The sequence below is a fragment of the Xiphias gladius genome, chromosome 23, assembly GCF_016859285.1.
Source record: "Xiphias gladius isolate SHS-SW01 ecotype Sanya breed wild chromosome 23, ASM1685928v1, whole genome shotgun sequence".
NCBI classification, from domain to species: domain Eukaryota; kingdom Metazoa; phylum Chordata; class Actinopteri; order Istiophoriformes; family Xiphiidae; genus Xiphias; species Xiphias gladius.
Genome location: NC_053422.1, coordinates 13,446,096 through 13,465,189, shown reverse-complemented (window position 1 = coordinate 13,465,189; position 19,094 = coordinate 13,446,096). Strand labels below are relative to the sequence as shown.

The 19,094-nt window shown below is 40.1% G+C and overlaps 2 protein-coding genes across 3 annotated transcripts; one reads left to right on the top strand and one right to left on the bottom strand.

Annotated features, from left to right (window-relative positions):
• The first annotated feature begins 2,843 nt into the window (after positions 1 to 2,843).
• ubxn1 (UBX domain protein 1) lies at positions 2,844 to 9,100 on the top strand. 2 transcript variants are annotated; one of them, XM_040119804.1, is made up of 10 exons: positions 2,844 to 2,913; positions 3,475 to 3,539; positions 3,671 to 3,724; positions 3,907 to 4,034; positions 4,520 to 4,601; positions 4,797 to 4,988; positions 5,455 to 5,506; positions 5,629 to 5,751; positions 6,092 to 6,275; positions 7,259 to 9,100. In XM_040119804.1, the coding sequence occupies exons 2-10, from the start codon at positions 3,481 to 3,483 to the stop codon at positions 7,297 to 7,299; spliced, it is 915 nt and encodes a 304-aa protein (XP_039975738.1). In that variant the 5' UTR covers positions 2,844 to 2,913; positions 3,475 to 3,480; the 3' UTR covers positions 7,300 to 9,100. The 2 variants fall into 2 exon arrangements, with proteins under 2 accessions (XP_039975738.1, XP_039975739.1); XM_040119805.1 differs by lacking the exon at positions 2,844 to 2,913 and adding an exon at positions 2,934 to 3,233.
• A 343-nt stretch (positions 9,101 to 9,443) lies between these two features.
• On the bottom strand, positions 9,444 to 18,555 carry si:ch211-114c17.1 (pre-mRNA-processing factor 39). Its single transcript, XM_040119803.1, has 15 exons — positions 18,444 to 18,555; positions 16,870 to 17,120; positions 16,514 to 16,639; positions 16,267 to 16,385; positions 15,594 to 15,761; positions 15,124 to 15,304; positions 14,889 to 14,993; positions 13,938 to 14,055; positions 13,671 to 13,825; positions 13,346 to 13,472; positions 12,096 to 12,367; positions 11,451 to 11,635; positions 11,253 to 11,327; positions 10,211 to 10,382; positions 9,444 to 10,002 (listed from the first exon to the last, which is right to left on the bottom strand). Exons 1-15 carry the CDS (start codon positions 18,499 to 18,501, stop codon positions 9,931 to 9,933), a joined length of 2,184 nt encoding a protein of 727 aa, XP_039975737.1. The 5' UTR covers positions 18,502 to 18,555; the 3' UTR covers positions 9,444 to 9,930.
• Positions 18,556 to 19,094: the final 539 nt, after the last annotated feature.

Genomic DNA, 19,094 nt, shown 5'->3' with positions numbered 1-19,094 from the left:
AAACCAGAGTTTTTTCCATATGGAGATGCTGTTACAGCTGGTGAGACCCACAGAACCAACACAGCTGACAGCACTCGTGGGCCATAAGAAAAAAATAGTATTTATTTCACCACGGGACCGGTTTTACAGTTTTCTGCTGACATCTACCATTCAGTGCCATGAAGAGAATGAGGTTACTTCAAGGTTCGATTGTGATTATCCTTACGTGATTATGTTCAGTTGATAACTAAAATGCACATAACACATGCTCCTCTGACCTTTGGTGTGTGTGGTATATGGTGTGTGAATTGTTCAAGTCCCCAGGAGAGGCTAGAATTATTGGATTATTGTTACTACAGTCTTAAACTGCCTGATCCCAACTAAGGTTCATAGATAAGCATTTCATAAGACTACATACTTAACCTACATGGCACTAGTGTCATAAAAGTTTTCCCACATATGAAATAATACTGCCCTCTTTTGGTCTGGCCTCACTGACTACATGAATTCAAATCATTTTACTGCAGATTTTATATCCGAGCCATCATGTGATAATGCAACCCACACCTTATAAATAGTTAGTAAAATATCATCCACCACAGCCTTGTGTCTCCTGATCTTGGTATTTACTGCTTCTAAGGTTAGATGTTACCTTATGACTCCAATAAAATCCGGGTTATTCACTCAGTGAAAGTGTGGAGTCAAAAGGGAGTGTCATCCCAGCAAATGAATTTTGGTCTTTAGTCTGTTAAAATTAATCTTTTACATATAGGCATTGATAAGGCTTCAAAGACAAGCAATAAACAGGAGCATGCATCATTTCGTTGTGTAAACCTCATCTCCTTAGTTTCTCAGAATCTCTCTAAACTTATCCTGACTGAGCTTTGACCCTTAACCCTCGCCATCTGTAAAAAACAGAGCCATAAAGCAGTTTAAGGGTAGACTAAAGAGACCTTCACCCCTATTGTCTCCCTTGACTTTGCCAGTTTTTTTAAACAGATAATTCCACTGACAGAACATTTAGACTCTCTATTATGAATCTCTGCACTCAAATGAAAATGAATGTGTTTATGATGAAAGCACTTTAATATGAAATCTGGACAGAGAATCTGATCAGGTCATTTCTGTGACAGGAAATCCAGTTTCAGAAGAAGTGTCATATTTTAAACAAGACTCTTGTGCTGCAGGGTTTACTCAATACCTGTAGACATCTTCACACCTACCCTTTTCACAGGATTAGGTGGGCTTCAGAGTCATAATCTACAGAGATTACCTTTAAAGTCCCGAACAGATTATATTTCAGTCAATCTTAAAATTCGCCCTTGACAACAGATGTTATGGTTTATGGACAGATATAACAGGTGCAAGAATGTTGAAGAGGACGACCCTCTCTGTTACCGAAATTAAATATGAAAAGTTGATTTTAGCTCCATTCACAGCTGTTCAAATTAATTTCAATCATCCAACAACCTAATTTACAGAATGAAAGCACGTTTGTTGCCTGGCAACCAGTGACTCCATCAAGAAGCATTTGGACTTCAATACAGTTTTCACTCATTTCATGAATTTCCTTAAGAGTCATTTTGTGTCTCTCTTTATAGCCATTCAGTTCATTTCAAATGAGGTGGCAAATTTATTCAGAGGCTGATCTTTGATTGAGGTTCTACTGATCAAACAAAATGGATGTACTCCCAGAGACTAGTTGCTCAGGTTGCTGGCAGAATGGGTGAACAGTAAATATTTAATCAATACAAAATACAAAACTCACGATCTTGGTTTACATGCAAGCTAGAACTGTCCTACATACGTCCCACAGTCTACCAATTAAATGTAAAATGACTAATATATGATGAAAGGAAACAGTTTCTTTGATTACTCATTTTCAGTTCATTTCATCACATTGAAATGTATATAAAAAAGTTCATACTCACCAAGTACTCACTGCACATGAGGCTCATTTCAGTCATTAAGTCTGAGAGAAAAAAGGGAAAAATGAAAAAAAAAAAAAAAAAATCAACGAAAGTGTAAGAAAAGCGGGCCAAACAAATAGACAAAAAACAGTGGGCAAACTTTTAAACGAGAAAAGAAGTAAGACAGAAGAGAACAGATGGACATGCAATTCTGTCCCCTGAGTAATGGTAGACTTGTCGATGAGGGCTGCTTAAGACTGTGTGGGGGAGAGGAAACAAATTAATCATTACACTTACTGTAAATATGTAACCGACCCAGCCTGCCCATAAAACCTGGCTAATCATATTCTATTTGAACACACACAGACACATAACGATGGGATTCAATCATACAAGATGGAGAGCGTCCAACAAGAGACTCCATCCGGCCTCAGACCTCTTCGAGTTCGCCCCTTCACTCTTCGGCCTCTTCATTCAGTCTGTCAGCTTCCTGCCCCTGCTGTAACATTTTTCAAAAAATGAAAGAAACTGAAAAGGTTCAATTCAGTTCAGCCTCTTCTGATAATGTACTTCGGTAGCTGTGCTGGTGAATAAGACCAAGACACAGCATCAGCCTAAGGGATATTTCTTTAAAAACAAAGAACACTGAAACACTGTGAATGGTGGTGGAGGGAAGTAACGAAGTACACTTACTCAAGTACTGTACTGTTTTAAGGTAATTGTACTTAACTAGAGTATGTCCAATTTATCGTGCTTTATGTTTTTACTCCACATCATTTCGGAGGCAAATATTGCACTTTATATGCTTTATTCTTTATGCTGGTGAATGAAATTCTTCTCAATTTTTGAAAAACATTTCAGCAGAGTAAATTCAACAAAAATATCTCGATAATGTCAAGTTTCATTAATATAGGGTATGGTGGCTATCAGATACATTATAGATAGATTATACATACGCTATTCTCGTGCTGTTCTCGTTGACCCATGTGGGCTCCCGTACTGCCGAAGCGGTGTTGGCTGATGTGTGAGTAGCTAACTAACGTTGTCATCATGAGTATATTAGCTGATATTACCTCTATGGGAAAGATTATAAAACTTCTGTGTGCCTTAACGTGTAACAAACGGACAAACATTAACAGATAAAGTGATGGATAGTTTATGAGAGATCCCGATCGTTTTTAATCGTGCTAGCCAGCGAGGCTTCCCAGCTAGCTTTCGCATTTTGAACGTTAGCCACATTAATGCTAATTTTAGCTCTCAGCATAACGTCAGTTGTGATATTGAATAGCTGCAACTAGAGAACAAGTAAAGAAGTGTTTTGTCAGGCTGCTAGTCAAGGAATGGGTAATATTTGCATTCATAGTTCTATTCATAGTTCTTTCACTACAATGGTAATGCAGCTCTTTTACACAGGACTGAGCCAAAGAAAAGTCATGAGCTGTTGTATTGACTGGGCAGTAATTTCAGTGTGCTAAAGCGTGTGTTTTTGTGACTTGCTTTTTATAACGATAGTGCAACAATGTGACAAAAAACGAAAGTAGTGATTTTCTTGTTAATGTACTGGCATGTATACAATCCGTTTCAGGTCAAAATGTCAGAGCTAACAACACTAGAGAGCCTGCTGGAGATGGGCTTTGAGAGAAACAGAGCGTGAGTAAAACCCCATCCAAAAACCGATTCTGGTTAATATGGTTTTGTAGATGTGACACTGGTGAAAAGTGAAAGTAAAACTGTCTGACATTATAGTAACCTTGCTTGTCCTGCTCTGTTGGTGTTTTCAGGGAAAAGGCGGTGGCCAACACGGGAAACCAGGGGATAGAACAAGCCATGGACTGGTGAGTCTCACGGACACAGGAGCTGCCCAGGTTAAAATAGTCCTCACTGCCACAGTCCAGCTCACCACTCCCACGTCTCCCTTGTAAAGCCACCCGGTGCTCCTCATTTTCCGGCATTTTTCGGACTCTTTTAATCACAACAGTTCAGCCCTTGCCTTTCCTCTGGGATGTGCTTTCCTCAGGTTAATGGAGCATGAGAACGACCCTGACATTGATGAGCCCTTTGTGCCGCCTGTGGGAAACGTCCTGGGAGGAGAAGTAGACAGCCAGTCCAGCACGGAACAGCCGACACTAGCCGACACCGCTGAAGGTCACTGCGTGTTGTGCTTTCTGGGGGCAGGAATTCCCTTGATAGTGTGATGGAAACATGACGGACACCACTATAAAAGTCACGGGGGATGAGCAGTACAATGACACATACCATGAGAAAATATAAATTTGTTTTTGTCAGTGACTTGTTCCTTAACATGTCATTTCCAACTTTAAATGAGATACAATCTAAGTAGCTTTGGTAAAAATTAAGTGGCAGTCACTGTTAATTTACACTGAACATAATTTGATTTCAGCTAGTTAGTTTCTAATTCCCGCCGTGTATCATTGGTTTTTCAAACTAAGGTTTTAAGGTTTGTGGTGTCAAGTGTGTGGGTTAGATAAGCCTGTTATGTCAGCATGCGACTGTTGCTTTGGTTTGTAGTTGACCGTAAGACATTTCAATACCATACAAAAGTTTGCTCTTTCTCTCTTCCTCTGTTTCTTTTTCTTTCAGTTTCTCATGTCCTTTTGTTTTGGCTTCAGAGACAGCAGGTGGAGACTATGAGAATGATGAGGATTCAAAGCAGCCAATGACAGAGGAGGAGAAACGTGAGCAAGTGAAGAGGTCAGAGTGCACACACGGCAGCTTTTAATGAAGATACAGATTTAGTGTAAAAAAATATAGCCTGAGACAGTTCATTTGTGTCTAGGAATTAAGCATGAGGTGGAGATACTCTTTGTTAGAGACAGTGAAAAAATTGAAAAAGCCCGAGCCTCATTGTAGGTAAGCTGATGTTCTGTGTCGGTGTGTCTTTTCCAGGCTAGAGGAACTGATGCGGGTGAAGCAGGCAGAGAGAAGAGAGCGAGAACGGGCAGAAGAGGTGGAGAGGGAGAAGCAGCGGAGGAGGCAGGGCCAAGAGCTGCAGCAGATCCGCCAAAAGCTACAGGATGATGATATGAAGAAGCTAGCTGAGCAGCGCAGGAGAGAAAAGATGGAGGACAAACTGGCAAGGTAAGGTTTTTATTAAAACACATCTCTGAGAAAGGAAATGTAGGTTCAGGTAATGGTAATTGACTTTTTGTACAGGGACATCAACCAGTTTATCGTGTTTAAGCTGCAATAAAACAATAAAGTACCTAAATGATCCAACGATTTTTCCACTTTTTTAAAAATATGTTCATGACCTCCCTCTGGAATGTATTGTATATTTGTTTTATTTTTACATCATTATTCATTACTCGTCATGAATTGCTGAAAAAAAAAATCAACTTAGATAATAGTAGAAATACTATTATTAGGAAAAGCTTCAGATGGGAATCTCATGGCACTGTACCAGAAGAGAAACTCAGAGTCTAGGATCAAAAATAAGTGACAACTTGCAAATAGAAATGAACAAACATGAACAGGCACCTTCACCAAACTGCCATATGTTGCAAATCCTTATTGTTTTTGTGTTGCTTGTCCTTATTCCTGTCAGGCAAAGGGTTAAAGAGAAGATAGCACGTGACAGAGAGGAGAGAGCGCAAAAGGTACCTGTCATCGGTGTTGTTCGGTTTTCCTCTTTGTCTTGTTCACTTCCCATTTCTTTCTATTACAACTTCTACGGGAACCAATCACTTGATGATTGTTTTTTTTTTTTCCCCTTGTCTAGTTTGGAGGCGGAGGAACACCGAGCACGGCTGCAACATCCCAGCTTGCCCAGCCCAGTCCCTCATCACCCACCAGTCAGGGTCCTCCACCTACTAAGAAGGAGTATGATGAGTCCAGGATACAGGTACCACCTTCATTCATACTTGTTTTGCATCTTTTGTTTTCTGTCTAACCTTTGTAGTCAATAGATAATACAGAATTAAGTTTGTCCCTTCTGAAACAGCACAGACATTTAGGACCCATCACTAGTGTAAACTAATTTTTTAGTGTGAGACAAACAGACATTGATACTTTTTTTTTTTTTTTTTTTTTTTTTTTTTGGTTTAATGAAACAATGTATTTTTTTGGCATGAAATTGTAAAATTTAAACATGGTGATTTTAAAGATGGCTCATCCATGCAACTTCTTCTCTTCCTCCACTCGCTACTCGCTGACTCTTTTCACTTCCCCTCTGCGCTTGCAAGGTTCGCATGTTGGATGGCTCGACCATCACGACAGTCTTCAAGGCCCAGGAGCCGCTGGCGGCAGTGCGCGTCTACGTGCAGATGAACGGCAACACACCTGAGGGTCAGGACTTCACGCTGCTGTCGCCCTACCCCCGTCACGTCTACACCGAACTGGACATGGAGAAGCCCCTGAAAGAGCTGGGTGAGCACTGGGCCATGGGATGGTATTTTTATGGAGAGCACATGGTGAGATTCAAGAAGGCTGTGAGTCGCATGATATAGCATTGATAGGACTTACTGGACAACCGCAGCTAGGAGCATTTTTACCTCCACCAAGGAGGTCAAGTGATCACCCGTGTCTGTTTGTTTGTTTATTTGTCAGCAGGATTACACAAAAAGTACTGAACCAATTTGTACCCAGCTTGGTGGAGGGATGGGAAGGGAACAACCCATTCAATTTTGGCAGATCAGGATCATTTAACTTTGAATTTTAATGTTTTTCCACTGCAGTCTGGTGTATGTTGTTTGACGTAGGCCTTGCCGGAGGTGCTGACAGATGTGCTGTATGTGCAGTGTGGAAAAGAAACTATGGCCAAGATGCTGAGACATGTATCATGTAAACAGAAATGTCTGTGTTTCAAATCCAGGGGTCTGATGCATTACACCCCCACCCCCCTCCCTTCCCTTTCCTGTATGGCACTGTACCGTATACTGTCTGTTGAGGGCCAAAATTCCCCTCTCAAAAAATGAATCTTACGAAGCGCTGCACTGTGTCCACAAGCTCCACCTTCTTTAATTGTGTATTGAGATCTGGTCACTGTGTTTGCAGAATCGAGGTACCGAGAATGCTCATTAATTCCAGTTGTAAATGAATAGGCCCATTGTTCAGATCACGTTTATACCAGGTGTAAATGTGGGCAATATTTATCAATCAAACATGGAGTTTACATAAATGTGATAACAGCTTTTTTTTAAAAATAAATTAATAATGTTAATTCTCCGTAATCCCTTATTGTAGTTTCCAAATTGTCAGGTACTGTAGACTTCAATCACTACATTCTGAGTGGAATACCTTCTGTAGGAACTAAAAGACTCTGTTCACATCACACAGGTTTGCTGTGCTCAGACAACTACAGACTGTATCTGACCTTTTTTTCCAAAATCCTCTCGTTTCTGTCTTTTTAGGTTTGGTGCCTTCAGCTGTGCTGGTTGTTACCAAGAAGTGAGATCAGGAGGATCTGCTCTGTGAGCCTACCTCACCACTTCCACTACATCACCACCAGAGACAACAGAAACAGACTGATCCAGGAACAGAGCGGCCACCTTTTTAGTATCATTCAATAAGCCAGCTAACTGAACTAAAGTAGAGATGGAGCTGAATGCTGTGTTCAGATGTGTAAAAGCTCTTAAAATTAAGATCTGGATAAGTTATGAGGAAAAATGTTTTTTTGTTTTCAAGACTAACTGAATGCAGCCCCTTGTCTTTCTGGGCTGATTTCACTGGTGTGTGCAATGAGCTTGACAGTCACTTTTACCGACCAAGAACAAAGTGAAGATAGCTGGCTTCTGACTGATAATACTCCAAGGAGCACTGCTCATGGTTCCAGCAACACAATTAACCTGATCCTTACACAGCAAAGCACCACACAAGACCTACTCGATTAGTTCTGAAAGGGCCTTAAATTTAATCCCTGCAATCTTCCTGATTTTGTGACATTCTACTTTGCCAGTTTTTTTTATAAGTTAAAATATATTGACATAAATATATTATGTCTACATAATCACCAAGAATCTACTTACAATAAAGCCGACTTGGAGAATTACGATGTTCGACTGAATTTTCTAAAAAAAATCACTTACGTAACCCTCCCTAAAATAAGATGATAAGGTTATAATAAGGTGATATTCTCTACTTTCAGTTATGTCCCAAAAAAATCATTAAATTCATGTAGACTCATTAGATTTGGCCAAATTGAGAGATTTGATCTCAAAGGGGAGCTTGTTGAAGACTGACAGAACATTAAACTGAAATCCTGTCATAATTGACTTCTCTACCACACACTTCCTCGGTACTGCCCACTGGGTTTTAAAACCTCTAGTGAGCTGAAACTCTATGACATACAAAATAGGACATGCAAAAGCACAGGTGCAAATAATTCAAAAAATCAGTGTTGGCTGAATTCCATTCAGCTGCTCCAGTTTCAGGGTCCTGGTGTTATTCATGCTGGCTCACTGTCATGATTTACTGGGACACTTGGATAGAACTGAGCCATTGTTAATGTTGTTAGAAACATCTGTGCTTTTCCTACCATACTCTGCTGTGAAAAAGAAAAGAACTAGTGGATTCTAGAGCCAGTAGCTTTCAGAGGCTGTAGTGTTAACCTTTAACCTGCAATAACTGCATTTTTTCGGCCAGTTGGGAGCAGCGGAAACCAGTTGTGAACACAACATTGACATTATACTTTTTTAGATGATATGACTTAAACCTTTTAGCAAACAGTTGCTTATTTACACATTTACACACTGGAGTTAAGGAGCAACATTATCATTCGTTTGGAGTCGTGTTTATGTCCATCAGATGAATTTAATTCCAATATTCACTCTTTTAGCTCTGTTTTTGGTCTCTACCAACTCCTGAGGGAAATGGATGGCTCTTTGGCTGCTAAATGCTCCACTATGTTCACCAGCTTGTTGCTAATGGGTCTGTCTGCTGTTTGTTGCTGAGCAGTGGGATTTCAGAGCTTTTTCACAGAAAATAGTTGCCTGCTGTAGCCAAAAACAACGCTACAAGGGTCGGACAGCCAAACAAGGAGCTGAAGCTCAATATAGAGTTTTGTAAAGCCAAGGGTAGCTGCAGATTGAGGTGACTGTTTTCATGTTGTCATTTGACTCATTGTTATAAAAATATCGATTACAGACAACTTTTAGTCTGCTTATCAAACTAACGGGGAAACAAAAGACGGAACCTTTACCCTTTTATTAAATATCTTAAAGTTCTGTTGGATGCTGCCAGCAAGGAGCAAAAGTCCATTAAATTCACAGATGGGGAGGGCTAACACTCCACATGTTTTCTTCATATAACACTGAGGAAAGCAGAAGCATAAGTGGACTGTTGGTAATGATTTAATAAAAAGAAAAAACAAAAAAATTTGAGCGCTCTCCCCACTTATACCTAAGTAACACTTTACATTGAGCAAATGAGATTGTCTTCAGTTGAATTCCTGCTGACACGAGACTAAAGGCAATACAATTTCCAACTTTTTAAAAAAACACTGCTGTGGATGAGGAGCAGGACGCATAAGCCTAAAAGCTTTAGTCTCACAGTTAATGAGGATCATGGAGACAAATGAAGACACAACAAAAGAGGATCTGTCGTGACACACTATAAAACACCTTTATATACATTAGAAAAAACAAATAGCCTATTGTGTGGAATGGTACAAAATGTCAATCAACAATCACCTGTAAAGTTGTGGATAAACTGGATTACTTTAAAACACAAGCAAAGGGGTTGGCTTGCAAACAAATACAAAAATAGTTCTGATTAAAATGCAGAGACACCGATGTACTGAAAATGAACGTCACTGTTTCCTTTCATCATCTTCCCACCTGTCCCTCAGACTCAACACTGAAATGACACGACATGTTGAAAGAGCTCAACTCCAACCTCTTATTTTCAAAAATCCAGGACAGTGAGGTAACTCAGAGGAAGGACGGAGAGGAAAGGATGCTGGGATTTATTTTAGCAGGACTAGACCAGCAGGACTGGGTGCTTTAATTTGTTGTTCAGCTGAGAAATCATCCTGGGCCAAACTCCTTCCTGTGATCTTTTGGTGCCACGGTCGCGGTTGCTCACTTTAGCTGGGGGGATAGTAGCCCTGGTTGTAGTTCCAGGTGTTCTGGTAACCGTAGCTGCTGTACTGCGGTTGCTGGAAACAAGTCACAACAGATAGGAAATTAAGGTACAGAGACCATCTCAAACTGTACTTCATTGTGGTACACCCACCCTAACCCCAGCTTCTCTCTGGGTCATTCAATCATATTGGTACATTTACAGATTTTTAAAAATAGTTTTTCATCCAAATAATCATCTTTTATTTTTAAAAATTTGCTGTCTGTTTAAAATCTCATTCCCACCTGGTACCAGTTGCTGTATCCGCTGTAACTGGCCTGTGCGCTCATGTCGGCGCCCATCATAGAAGGAGGGGGCGTGGTGATGGGGACATGCGGCATAGTAGGTGGGACTTGTGTGGACACGGCAACAGCGGAGCCATCCTCACTTTTGCTCAGTTTCTCTGAATCCTCATCCCTACAGATCAAACACTGCATGAACAACAAGCCAACACTCCGGCCAGTTTTCAACCTTCAACCTACTTAATATCATTATCAGTGCCATTAATCATTTCTATAAAATAAAAGCCCCAACTCTGATGCAAAAAAATTTTCATTTCACATTCAGACTTTAAAATAGGTCTGCTAGTCAGGTAAAAATAATTCCTTAATAAGGTTGACCATTTTCTTGTACTTATATCAGGAAAATGACACTTGATTCTAGAAGAGAAGAAGAATTTGTCCATCAATTGAAAAAAGTGAAATGATCTCACACTGTTGGCATATTATTTTGCTTGTTTTAAGAAAATCTGTTTTGAGGATGTAATACCCAAAAGATTTATTTATTTTTTGCTGTACAAATATTGTTTTTATACCTTTAACCCAAATGCTGGTTATTTAAAAAATGTAGATGTAGGAGCTGCAGTTATGTCGTGTTTTTGAAAAACGGATCTAGTGAAAATCTTGGTACAAATTCTCGGTAAATAAACCACGTAATGAATTTGAATTTGAAAGCATTTCATTGAATCTAAATATGGGTTGGAAAAGGTCTGATGTGACTTTGACTGAAGCACACTGAGTTTACCTTTAATAAAATGTGTTATATAAATAAAACAGCTTTTGCTTTGCTTAACTTCTGGAACAAATTTGCTAACCTGAAACCAGTCCAAAGTGACATCAGGTAATCAAACCAAATAATAATACTACTTAAAAAAATACTAACAACATTTATGACACTCAAACCATACGCTATTTTATGTTAAACACCGCCAGTTGCAAATTCCGTGGGAAATATACACTCTGAACTTGATCAATTTATCTTTGAGTCAGTTGTTCCTTCCCCTCTCACCCATTCTCTGCTCCTCTCTTTGTTCCACCAAGCTCCTTCAAAAGTTTCTGGTGCTCTTCATAGACAGACAGCACACTGCAGAGGACAAAGACAAGGTAGGACAACATTCAGGTCAAAGATGTTAGGTACCTTCAGGTTTTACATGACCAATTGGATTTTAGATATCTGCCAATCATAAGACTTATGTTGAACACTGACCTCTGGATGGAGTTGCTGTAGTCCTCTGCGAACTGCAGGCCTCTCTGTGAAAAGAGGATCTTGGTGTGTGGGGCGAGAGGGGCTGCCAGGGCTCGCATCACACACTCTTGCACCGCCTCAGCTGAGGCCCAGGGGTCTCCCGAAACCTCGAGTTCCAACAGGTTCAAGTGCAGTTTATCATTATCCTGAGGGAGAGAGAGGCAATTAAGAACAAGAGCTACTATGCGTCTTCAGTAATAAGTTTTGGCTTTTTGCTTCTTAACGTACTCATCATTCATGAGAATGTGAGATGTAAATCATAGCGTTAAACACATAATTTATACAGCAAATGTGATGATTACCACTTGGCATTTTCAGTTATTAGAAACTGTGAAGGAACATTATCAATCTGTTGGACTGTTAAAAAAAACCCGGCAGGTTGCAACGTGAATAGACAAAGCCTCCGGCACACTGAGTGTGGTTGATGGACAATCTGAAAGCTTGATTTATAAACTTTCACAAAATCAAAAATGAATAAAGTTGAGACGCTGTAGGCAAATTGTACAATGTAAGACAGATTTTTACAGCATGGATCAAAAGCCTGTGATGATATTATTGTCCGCAATATTTGTGGGTGTTACTGCGCTTGTGTGTTAATTATCTCACCGGACTAATCTCCAGCGCCTCCTGTAAAACTCTGCGGGCTCTGCTGGGGTTCCTGCCTAGTTTAAGCAGCAGACGAGCCAGCTTGATGGAGTAGAAAGCGTGTAACGTGGGTTTCTCTTTGGATTCCGCCACCGCGTCCCGCAGCAAGGCCTCTGATTGGTCCAGATGGCCTGCTCTTCTCTCCAGAGCGGCCCTGCGGAGACGGACCACCGCCAACCCTGGCAGGTTTTTCTCCAGGGCCTCCAGCACTCGCCGAGCCTCGGTTAAATCACCTGATCGAGAAGATGAAGGAGTTTTCATGAGTGTGGTGGCTACAAAATGCGGAATGCAAATATCTTAAATAGTTTCACCAGAGTCCCTGATGTGTTGGCTCTGTTCTAGAGTAGGTTTTGAGGCTTTGTGACGTTCTTTGTGTGTGACTGCTTTATAATGAGGTGTTTCTACCCAGAGGAGGAGGATAAATATTAGAAATGTCTTTAAATATAATGCATTCGAATACACCACCACCAACAAAGGAATCAACCTTAAAAAATTACCACACAGTTTAATCAACACCTCAGTGACACTGTCAACAACTATTCAAATTAAAATGAAATGATTACAATATTATGTATTGGCTGTTAAAGGTACCCCTGGGCTTTTTTTTTACCAACTGCAGCATTATAGAGTTAATGATTTTATATGTAGCTCCCCATTTTGTTTGTGCTCATACATGAAGAGGAACATGAATGTAAGCAATGAAGAAAAAGCAGTTTAGCAAATTTCTTATGAGGACGGAAATGCATTCAAAATGTTTGTTAGGCTTCAAAGGTGTACAAAGTGTTGGTGAGTATCCATGAATGTAAAAAGAAACTTTGTTCACTAGAAAAACTCTATAGAGCAACTTTAATGTGTTAGAAATATGAAGAGAGTATTGGTAGGTGATCCAAATTAAAATGTTTGATAAGACCTTGATAATATTAATTCAGTTCAGAACCAGTTTTTAAAACCAAAACAAAAAAGTGAAAACCTGTCAAATACAGCTTTGATTCAACTGAAATAGTTTTGACAAGCTGATTATAAAATCTAAAAGCAGAGAATAAGAAATTAACAGCTGTGGTTCATGTCTATTATGTTTATTTAATCCTATGTAGTAGAACTAGATCACATTCAGAAAGCAGTTCTCCGACCTGTTCTGTATTAACTCGTGTGGACAAACATAAATGGTATACTTGATGTATACTGTTTTTGTGTGTTCTGTGTTGCCGTACTGTGCCTCTCCTCAAAGGTGGCCCACTGCATGTGGATGTTGGGTTTGTACGTCAGGTGGATCTCACAGGCTCGTTTGTAAACAGCTCGGGCCTCGTCCACACTCTGCGGCTCCAGGTACTGGATGTACTGAACCATGCACACATGTACACGTTAAGGAGAGATCACACATCATATACACAAACAAAAACATCTTTTTTTGATACAGTCTTTAGGCTCTCAAAGATAGACGCACACTAGACATTAATTCATACTAAAATGTAAACACGCTCTTGTGAATCTTCCTCTAAATATGGGTCACACACAAACAAAGACTTTTTTTCTTACCCTGGTCCAGAACTCCTCATACAGAGCACAGGCGATCAGGCAACGCTCAAAGAGGATGCGAACCCTATGGTCGTCTTGGGCAACTGCAGCATCCTCTGACACTTCATGAGGCTGAGCCGTGACCTCTGACCCCTCTGTGGCCGCCTGGTTTGGATCTAGTAGGAGACAGTGGTGTCAAAACTGAAGATGCTTTCAGATGTTGACACAATTTAATGAAACCAAAGAGACAATGGTGACAACAGACAGTATCCTCATGCATGTAGTCACCTGGGTTGGGGTCTTCGGTATCCTTGTTCAGCTGAGCGATCTCCCAGTCCAGGTAGGAGTGCCAGGCTCGCAGCTGAAGGCGGTCGAGTGACTTGACGTGGAAGTAGGGCCGCTTGATCTGCCATTGAAGAGAAAAAAATTGTGGGGAAATCAGATGTGTTTTTCATGTAGCAATGAGTGGATGAGCTGAGTGCAATTTGACTAAAGTGGGAAGCCAGTTCAATGACTTTAAATTTAAACAAGCAACAAGACGCTTACAGGAGAAGAGTCAATTATTTTACTGTAAAACTTAATTTTTATAGTGTCGACGAATTAAGAAGCAAGACCATTACACATAAACTATTTTAATGTATCAATGGTTTGGAAATATTTTATCTTGATGCCAATAGCAGCCATATTAAGAAATTAGGTTTTGGTCTCAAAAAGGTCTAGGTATTAAACCTCAGTAGTTTTCTGAAACCTCCCAAAATGTGTCTGTCATAGAGAATATGTGGAGTACTGAATGTTGGCATTAAAGGCTTCCTCAAATTTATATATTCTTTGATCAGACAGTTTGTGATTTAAATCGTGATTTTGCCAATCTCAGACTGTTTTTAATTTAGCCAAAGCTCCTGTACAGATGCGTGTTTTTAGACAACATTTACCATTTGAGTTTGGCTTCTTTTTCCAAATTAAAAAGGGGATTTTGCAGAAAAACATGTTACTCCTCAAAAATAAAATATCAATAACATAGGTGCCAAAACTCAGGTATTAAACTAATCAAAAATGTAAAATTATGGTGCCTGGAATAATTTTGACGTCAAACTTTGGTTTCAAGTTTCCAAAGAAATAGAAAGACAGTGAATAGATGAGAGAGGGAGGAAATTAACAAGAAGATAAAAAGATACAATAAACTAAGCAAGGTACATAGAAAGAGGAGGAAAGAGGAGGAAAAAACCAAAACAAACTCACAGCATCTTCAAAGTGCCATCTCTTGCGGACTTCTCCCTCGTTGTCCTGGTACACTTTGTCCCTGCGAACCAGCACTTGTTCCCTAATCTTCTGCATCAGTTCCTCCTAATCATAGAGAGTAAAAATGATAAAAATAATCATCCATTCGGCCATGTCTGTAATTTATACTACAGATACGTTTAAACAAACCAAAATCCTCTCGGGGTTGAGTGAAAACTTGTCGGATGTTACTCACTGTGTCTGTACCCTCAGGTGTGGCGGGCTCTTCCTCCCCCGGTGGCCTCTCCTCCTCCTCCTCCTGGGCCTGTTCAGCACGCTCTGCCTTCTGGCTCTGACGGCACAACGTCCTCAGCTCCTCATACTCCTCCGGGGAGAGCACCTCTTTTGGCTCATGGTTGTTCAGGTGCTCCTTGAACCTGACAAGAGGGCAGGAGGGAGGGCAGAGAAGGACACAAAATGAGATTCACGAGAGAAGAAAACACTAAGAAAGGGAGAAAGAGCGAGAGCAGGTGTTCAAGTAAGAGAAGAATGTTCAAAAGATTACAATAGTATATTGCATGGTGAAATATGGAGACATTAGATCTTCTACAAAAGTAAGCATTGTATTGACAATAATTCATTTACATCAGTATTTTTTTTCTTCTCTGAATTTACTTTAAGAAGTTCTGATTGGGTACTACTTGGCCTGTATGCGTGTGGTCTTACTTGTCGTAGTGCGTGTTGTAGAGCTGGGTGGGGACTTTGAGGACTCGGTCCAGGATGGCCCCTGCGTTCCTCATGTTCCCCTGCTCCTTCTCCCACTCAACATACAGATCCCAAAGCCGGTCTGAGTGGAAGTCCAGACCTGCTGCCGCAACCGCTTCCTCAAACACACTGAGGGTAGAGATCGGAAAATAATTAAAACATGAAAACCACTTTCTATTTGTTCTTGTTCTGCTTTTTAAGATTAAGGGGCGATCAAACAATAGTGAAAAAATTAGTTGTTACAGAAAGTTAATTAAGGATAGCAAACTGGAGTTAATAGTGTAGTTTATCTGATATCAACTCCAGCAAAGTTATCCTAAAAATGATTTAGGTAGTATTTATAAAAGGTAAATGGGTTTAAAAGCAATTTACTAAAAACAAAACAAAGGGACGGCTTATTTGCATTTTCCCTCTTATGTTTCTCTTCAAAACTTTAAGAACCATATGGTAACCAGGTTCTTGCTCAGCACTGGACGATCTATTTTACTGTAAACTGTGGTGAACAAACAGTGTTTTTGCAGAAGAAAACAGTTTGGATTTATGAGGAATCAAAATCCAGGGGAAATCTGTTTAAACCATTCTGCTCCTTTAAAGAGGTTAAAAATGAAAACAAATCTTAAATGTGTATGTCTACCTGCGAATCCGCTTCGGCGACTCAGGCAGGTTCATGTCCAGTGTTCCCAGCAACAGATTGATGTAGTGGATCCACAGATCTACACTGAGAGGGATCACCTGGAGACCCTGAACACACACCTAACACAGCACACCATAACCATTCACATGAGCTCATAAAAACCAGTGAAAAAACACTTCTTTAATTCAATTCATAATGGTGTGTGGAAGAAGGAATGCAGAATTGTAAACTCTTGCTCCTTCTTTACCTCCTCTGCTTTGTTGTTGTACCCTGCGCGGCGCTCCAGATCAGCAAATTTCTTCCAGTAGCCGTAGCAGAGCGGGTAGCGAGCGAGGAAGGCCACCAGCGCTCTGCGTGACGCTGTGACGTGACTCTGAAAAGGTGAGACAAAATTTAAGTACGAATGTCACATGAGGCTACAGCAAGCTACCTCACTAAACATGTTTATGGCCTCATTGGGACGCTAGAAGTCAATATTTCAAAAGTTTGAGTGGGTAATGCATCATTACTGAGGGACGATATGATGGTTTCCTAAGTTGTTGTTTTTTTTTGTTTTTTGTTTTAATCTAAACACCGTTGGTTCTCCTCTGTTTCTCCACACACCTCTTGCTCGCAGTATTGCAGTAGGTCGGTCCAGCTGGTGAAGTCTTGAGGGTTGTCGTTGGCGGCCTTCCACAGACGCTCAAAGTCAGCTGGCAGTTCCCCCTCCTCGTCCTCTGCAACTGGAGGCATGGAGAAGGAAGAAGGGTCAGGGCCCAGAGGAGCCTCCGGGGCCACGGCGGCGCTGCCGTTCTCTTCTGACAGGTCAGCCATCTCAATTGGAGGCGGTGCAGGAACCTCAGAAGCATCCATGGCTATAGAGGGGAGAAGATCGATAACTCAGACAAATCTCCATTATACACCTGCTTTTACACCTCAAGATGTTTTCCCATAATGCTGGACAGTCTGCATAAATCTGAGACCTGAAACCATTTCTTGTCCTGGAGCAACCTGATGCGGAATTTGAAATGGTTTTTAGCACGGACCAGCTGATCTGCAACCAATGATTATTTTTCATTATTGATTAATCTGTCTACTATTAACAATGAAACTGTTAATTGTTTAGTCTATAAAATGTCAGAAAACAGGAAAATGTTCATCACAAGTTCAAAGGGGCCAATGTAATGTTTTCAGTTTGCTTTTTTTCCCCAATGAACGGCCCAAAACCAAAGATTTAGATTTAATTTACATAATATAAAACAGGGAGAAGAAGCAAAGTCTTACATTTGAGAAGCTGAAACCACTGAATGTTTGTGATTTTTGCTTGACAGCTGTAGATATCATTTACTTTCTGATTATTTTCTTGATTAATTGTTTGGTCTATGAAATGTCAGAAAATAGTTACAATAGTTACAATTTCTCAAAGCCCAAGATAACATCTTCAAATGTATTTGTCCAACCAACACTCCAAAAACAATTCAGTTTACTATCACATAAGAACTTTCTCGTTCCTCTGCTTCCTGGAAACTTTCCTGGAAAAGGCCAACAAAACAACCATGTATGAAAATTGATTTGCGCGCGCACACACATGCATTCTACTAAACTGGTAGTAGGTAGAGTAAATCAATGAACAAGAATTTAAGCACTGCTCTCATTTTACACTTAGTGTGCGGTGTGACAAACTGTATAAAAGATAAATATTTTCTACACTGAGCAAACCAGTTATTCAGTTAAACATGAAAGTAAACCAACTACTGCCTGCAGCTGGTGATCCACACATGACTAAAACATCCAACAAAACAAAAATTAAATCAGTAGTTTAGCGCTTTTATTCTCGGAACACGTCCTGTCTACACCTGCCCAGGTTGGTTTCATTCATAAAGAGATCAGAGCACTGAGTTTGGACTCTAGTATCTTCGGGTGGTTGTGGACGTAATTCAACTAAACCGTGATGAAAGTAGATAAACACCTTTGTTAAAGACAGGAAGGTTAGTTAAAGTTGGTTGAATGTTGTTTCACAGATACACTGTGTAGCTGAAATCACGTTAGCCTAGCATAGCTTCTCACGCTTGCCCTCAAAACAGGTCCAGTCAGAGCCTTTACGCAAAACGCCGGCACGTGAAACCAGAGTCCAGCATTACCTGTGAAACGACACCCACCTGTATATTGAAATATTCACGCACGTTAATCAAACTAACCTGAAGATTCTTCGAGCTCCCCGTTGCCGCTCAGCTCTTCGCCTCCTTCCGCCGCCATGATGGAAAACGTCTCGCTTACGTCATTCAGGCGCGACAAACCGCTGATGGAAATATGTCAACTACAACAAAACAGAAATTTGGGTAAAACGTTGTTTTTTGTAAAAAGTGATGTACAATCGGCCGAACACTTGTTTTATGTGGATTTATTTGCACACACTGGAGTGATTTCCGCTCTGGAATGTCCATATATTTCTTTAAAAGATTGTATATTCGGATTAAATGACACAACCGGTGAAATGTAACTAATTACATTTTCTGAGGTAGCTTCTGTATTTAGATACAGGCTCTAGGTACTTGTACTTTACTTGAGTATTTCCATTTTCTGTTACTGTATACTATATCAGAGACAAATGTTGTACTACTTTTATCTGATGACTTTAGTTACTAGTTACTTTGTAGATTCAGATTAATAATAGAGTATAATAAAAAAAATGGATGAATAAAAAAAAAAAAAAAATTATGATGTATTATTAAAGGATAAAATAAGACTTAATTGATTCCCATGAGGAAATTCACAAGCTACCCAGCAGTATATAAAGTAGTTAAATTTACCTCCACCCTTGCCAGTTGCAACATATAAGTGATGAACAC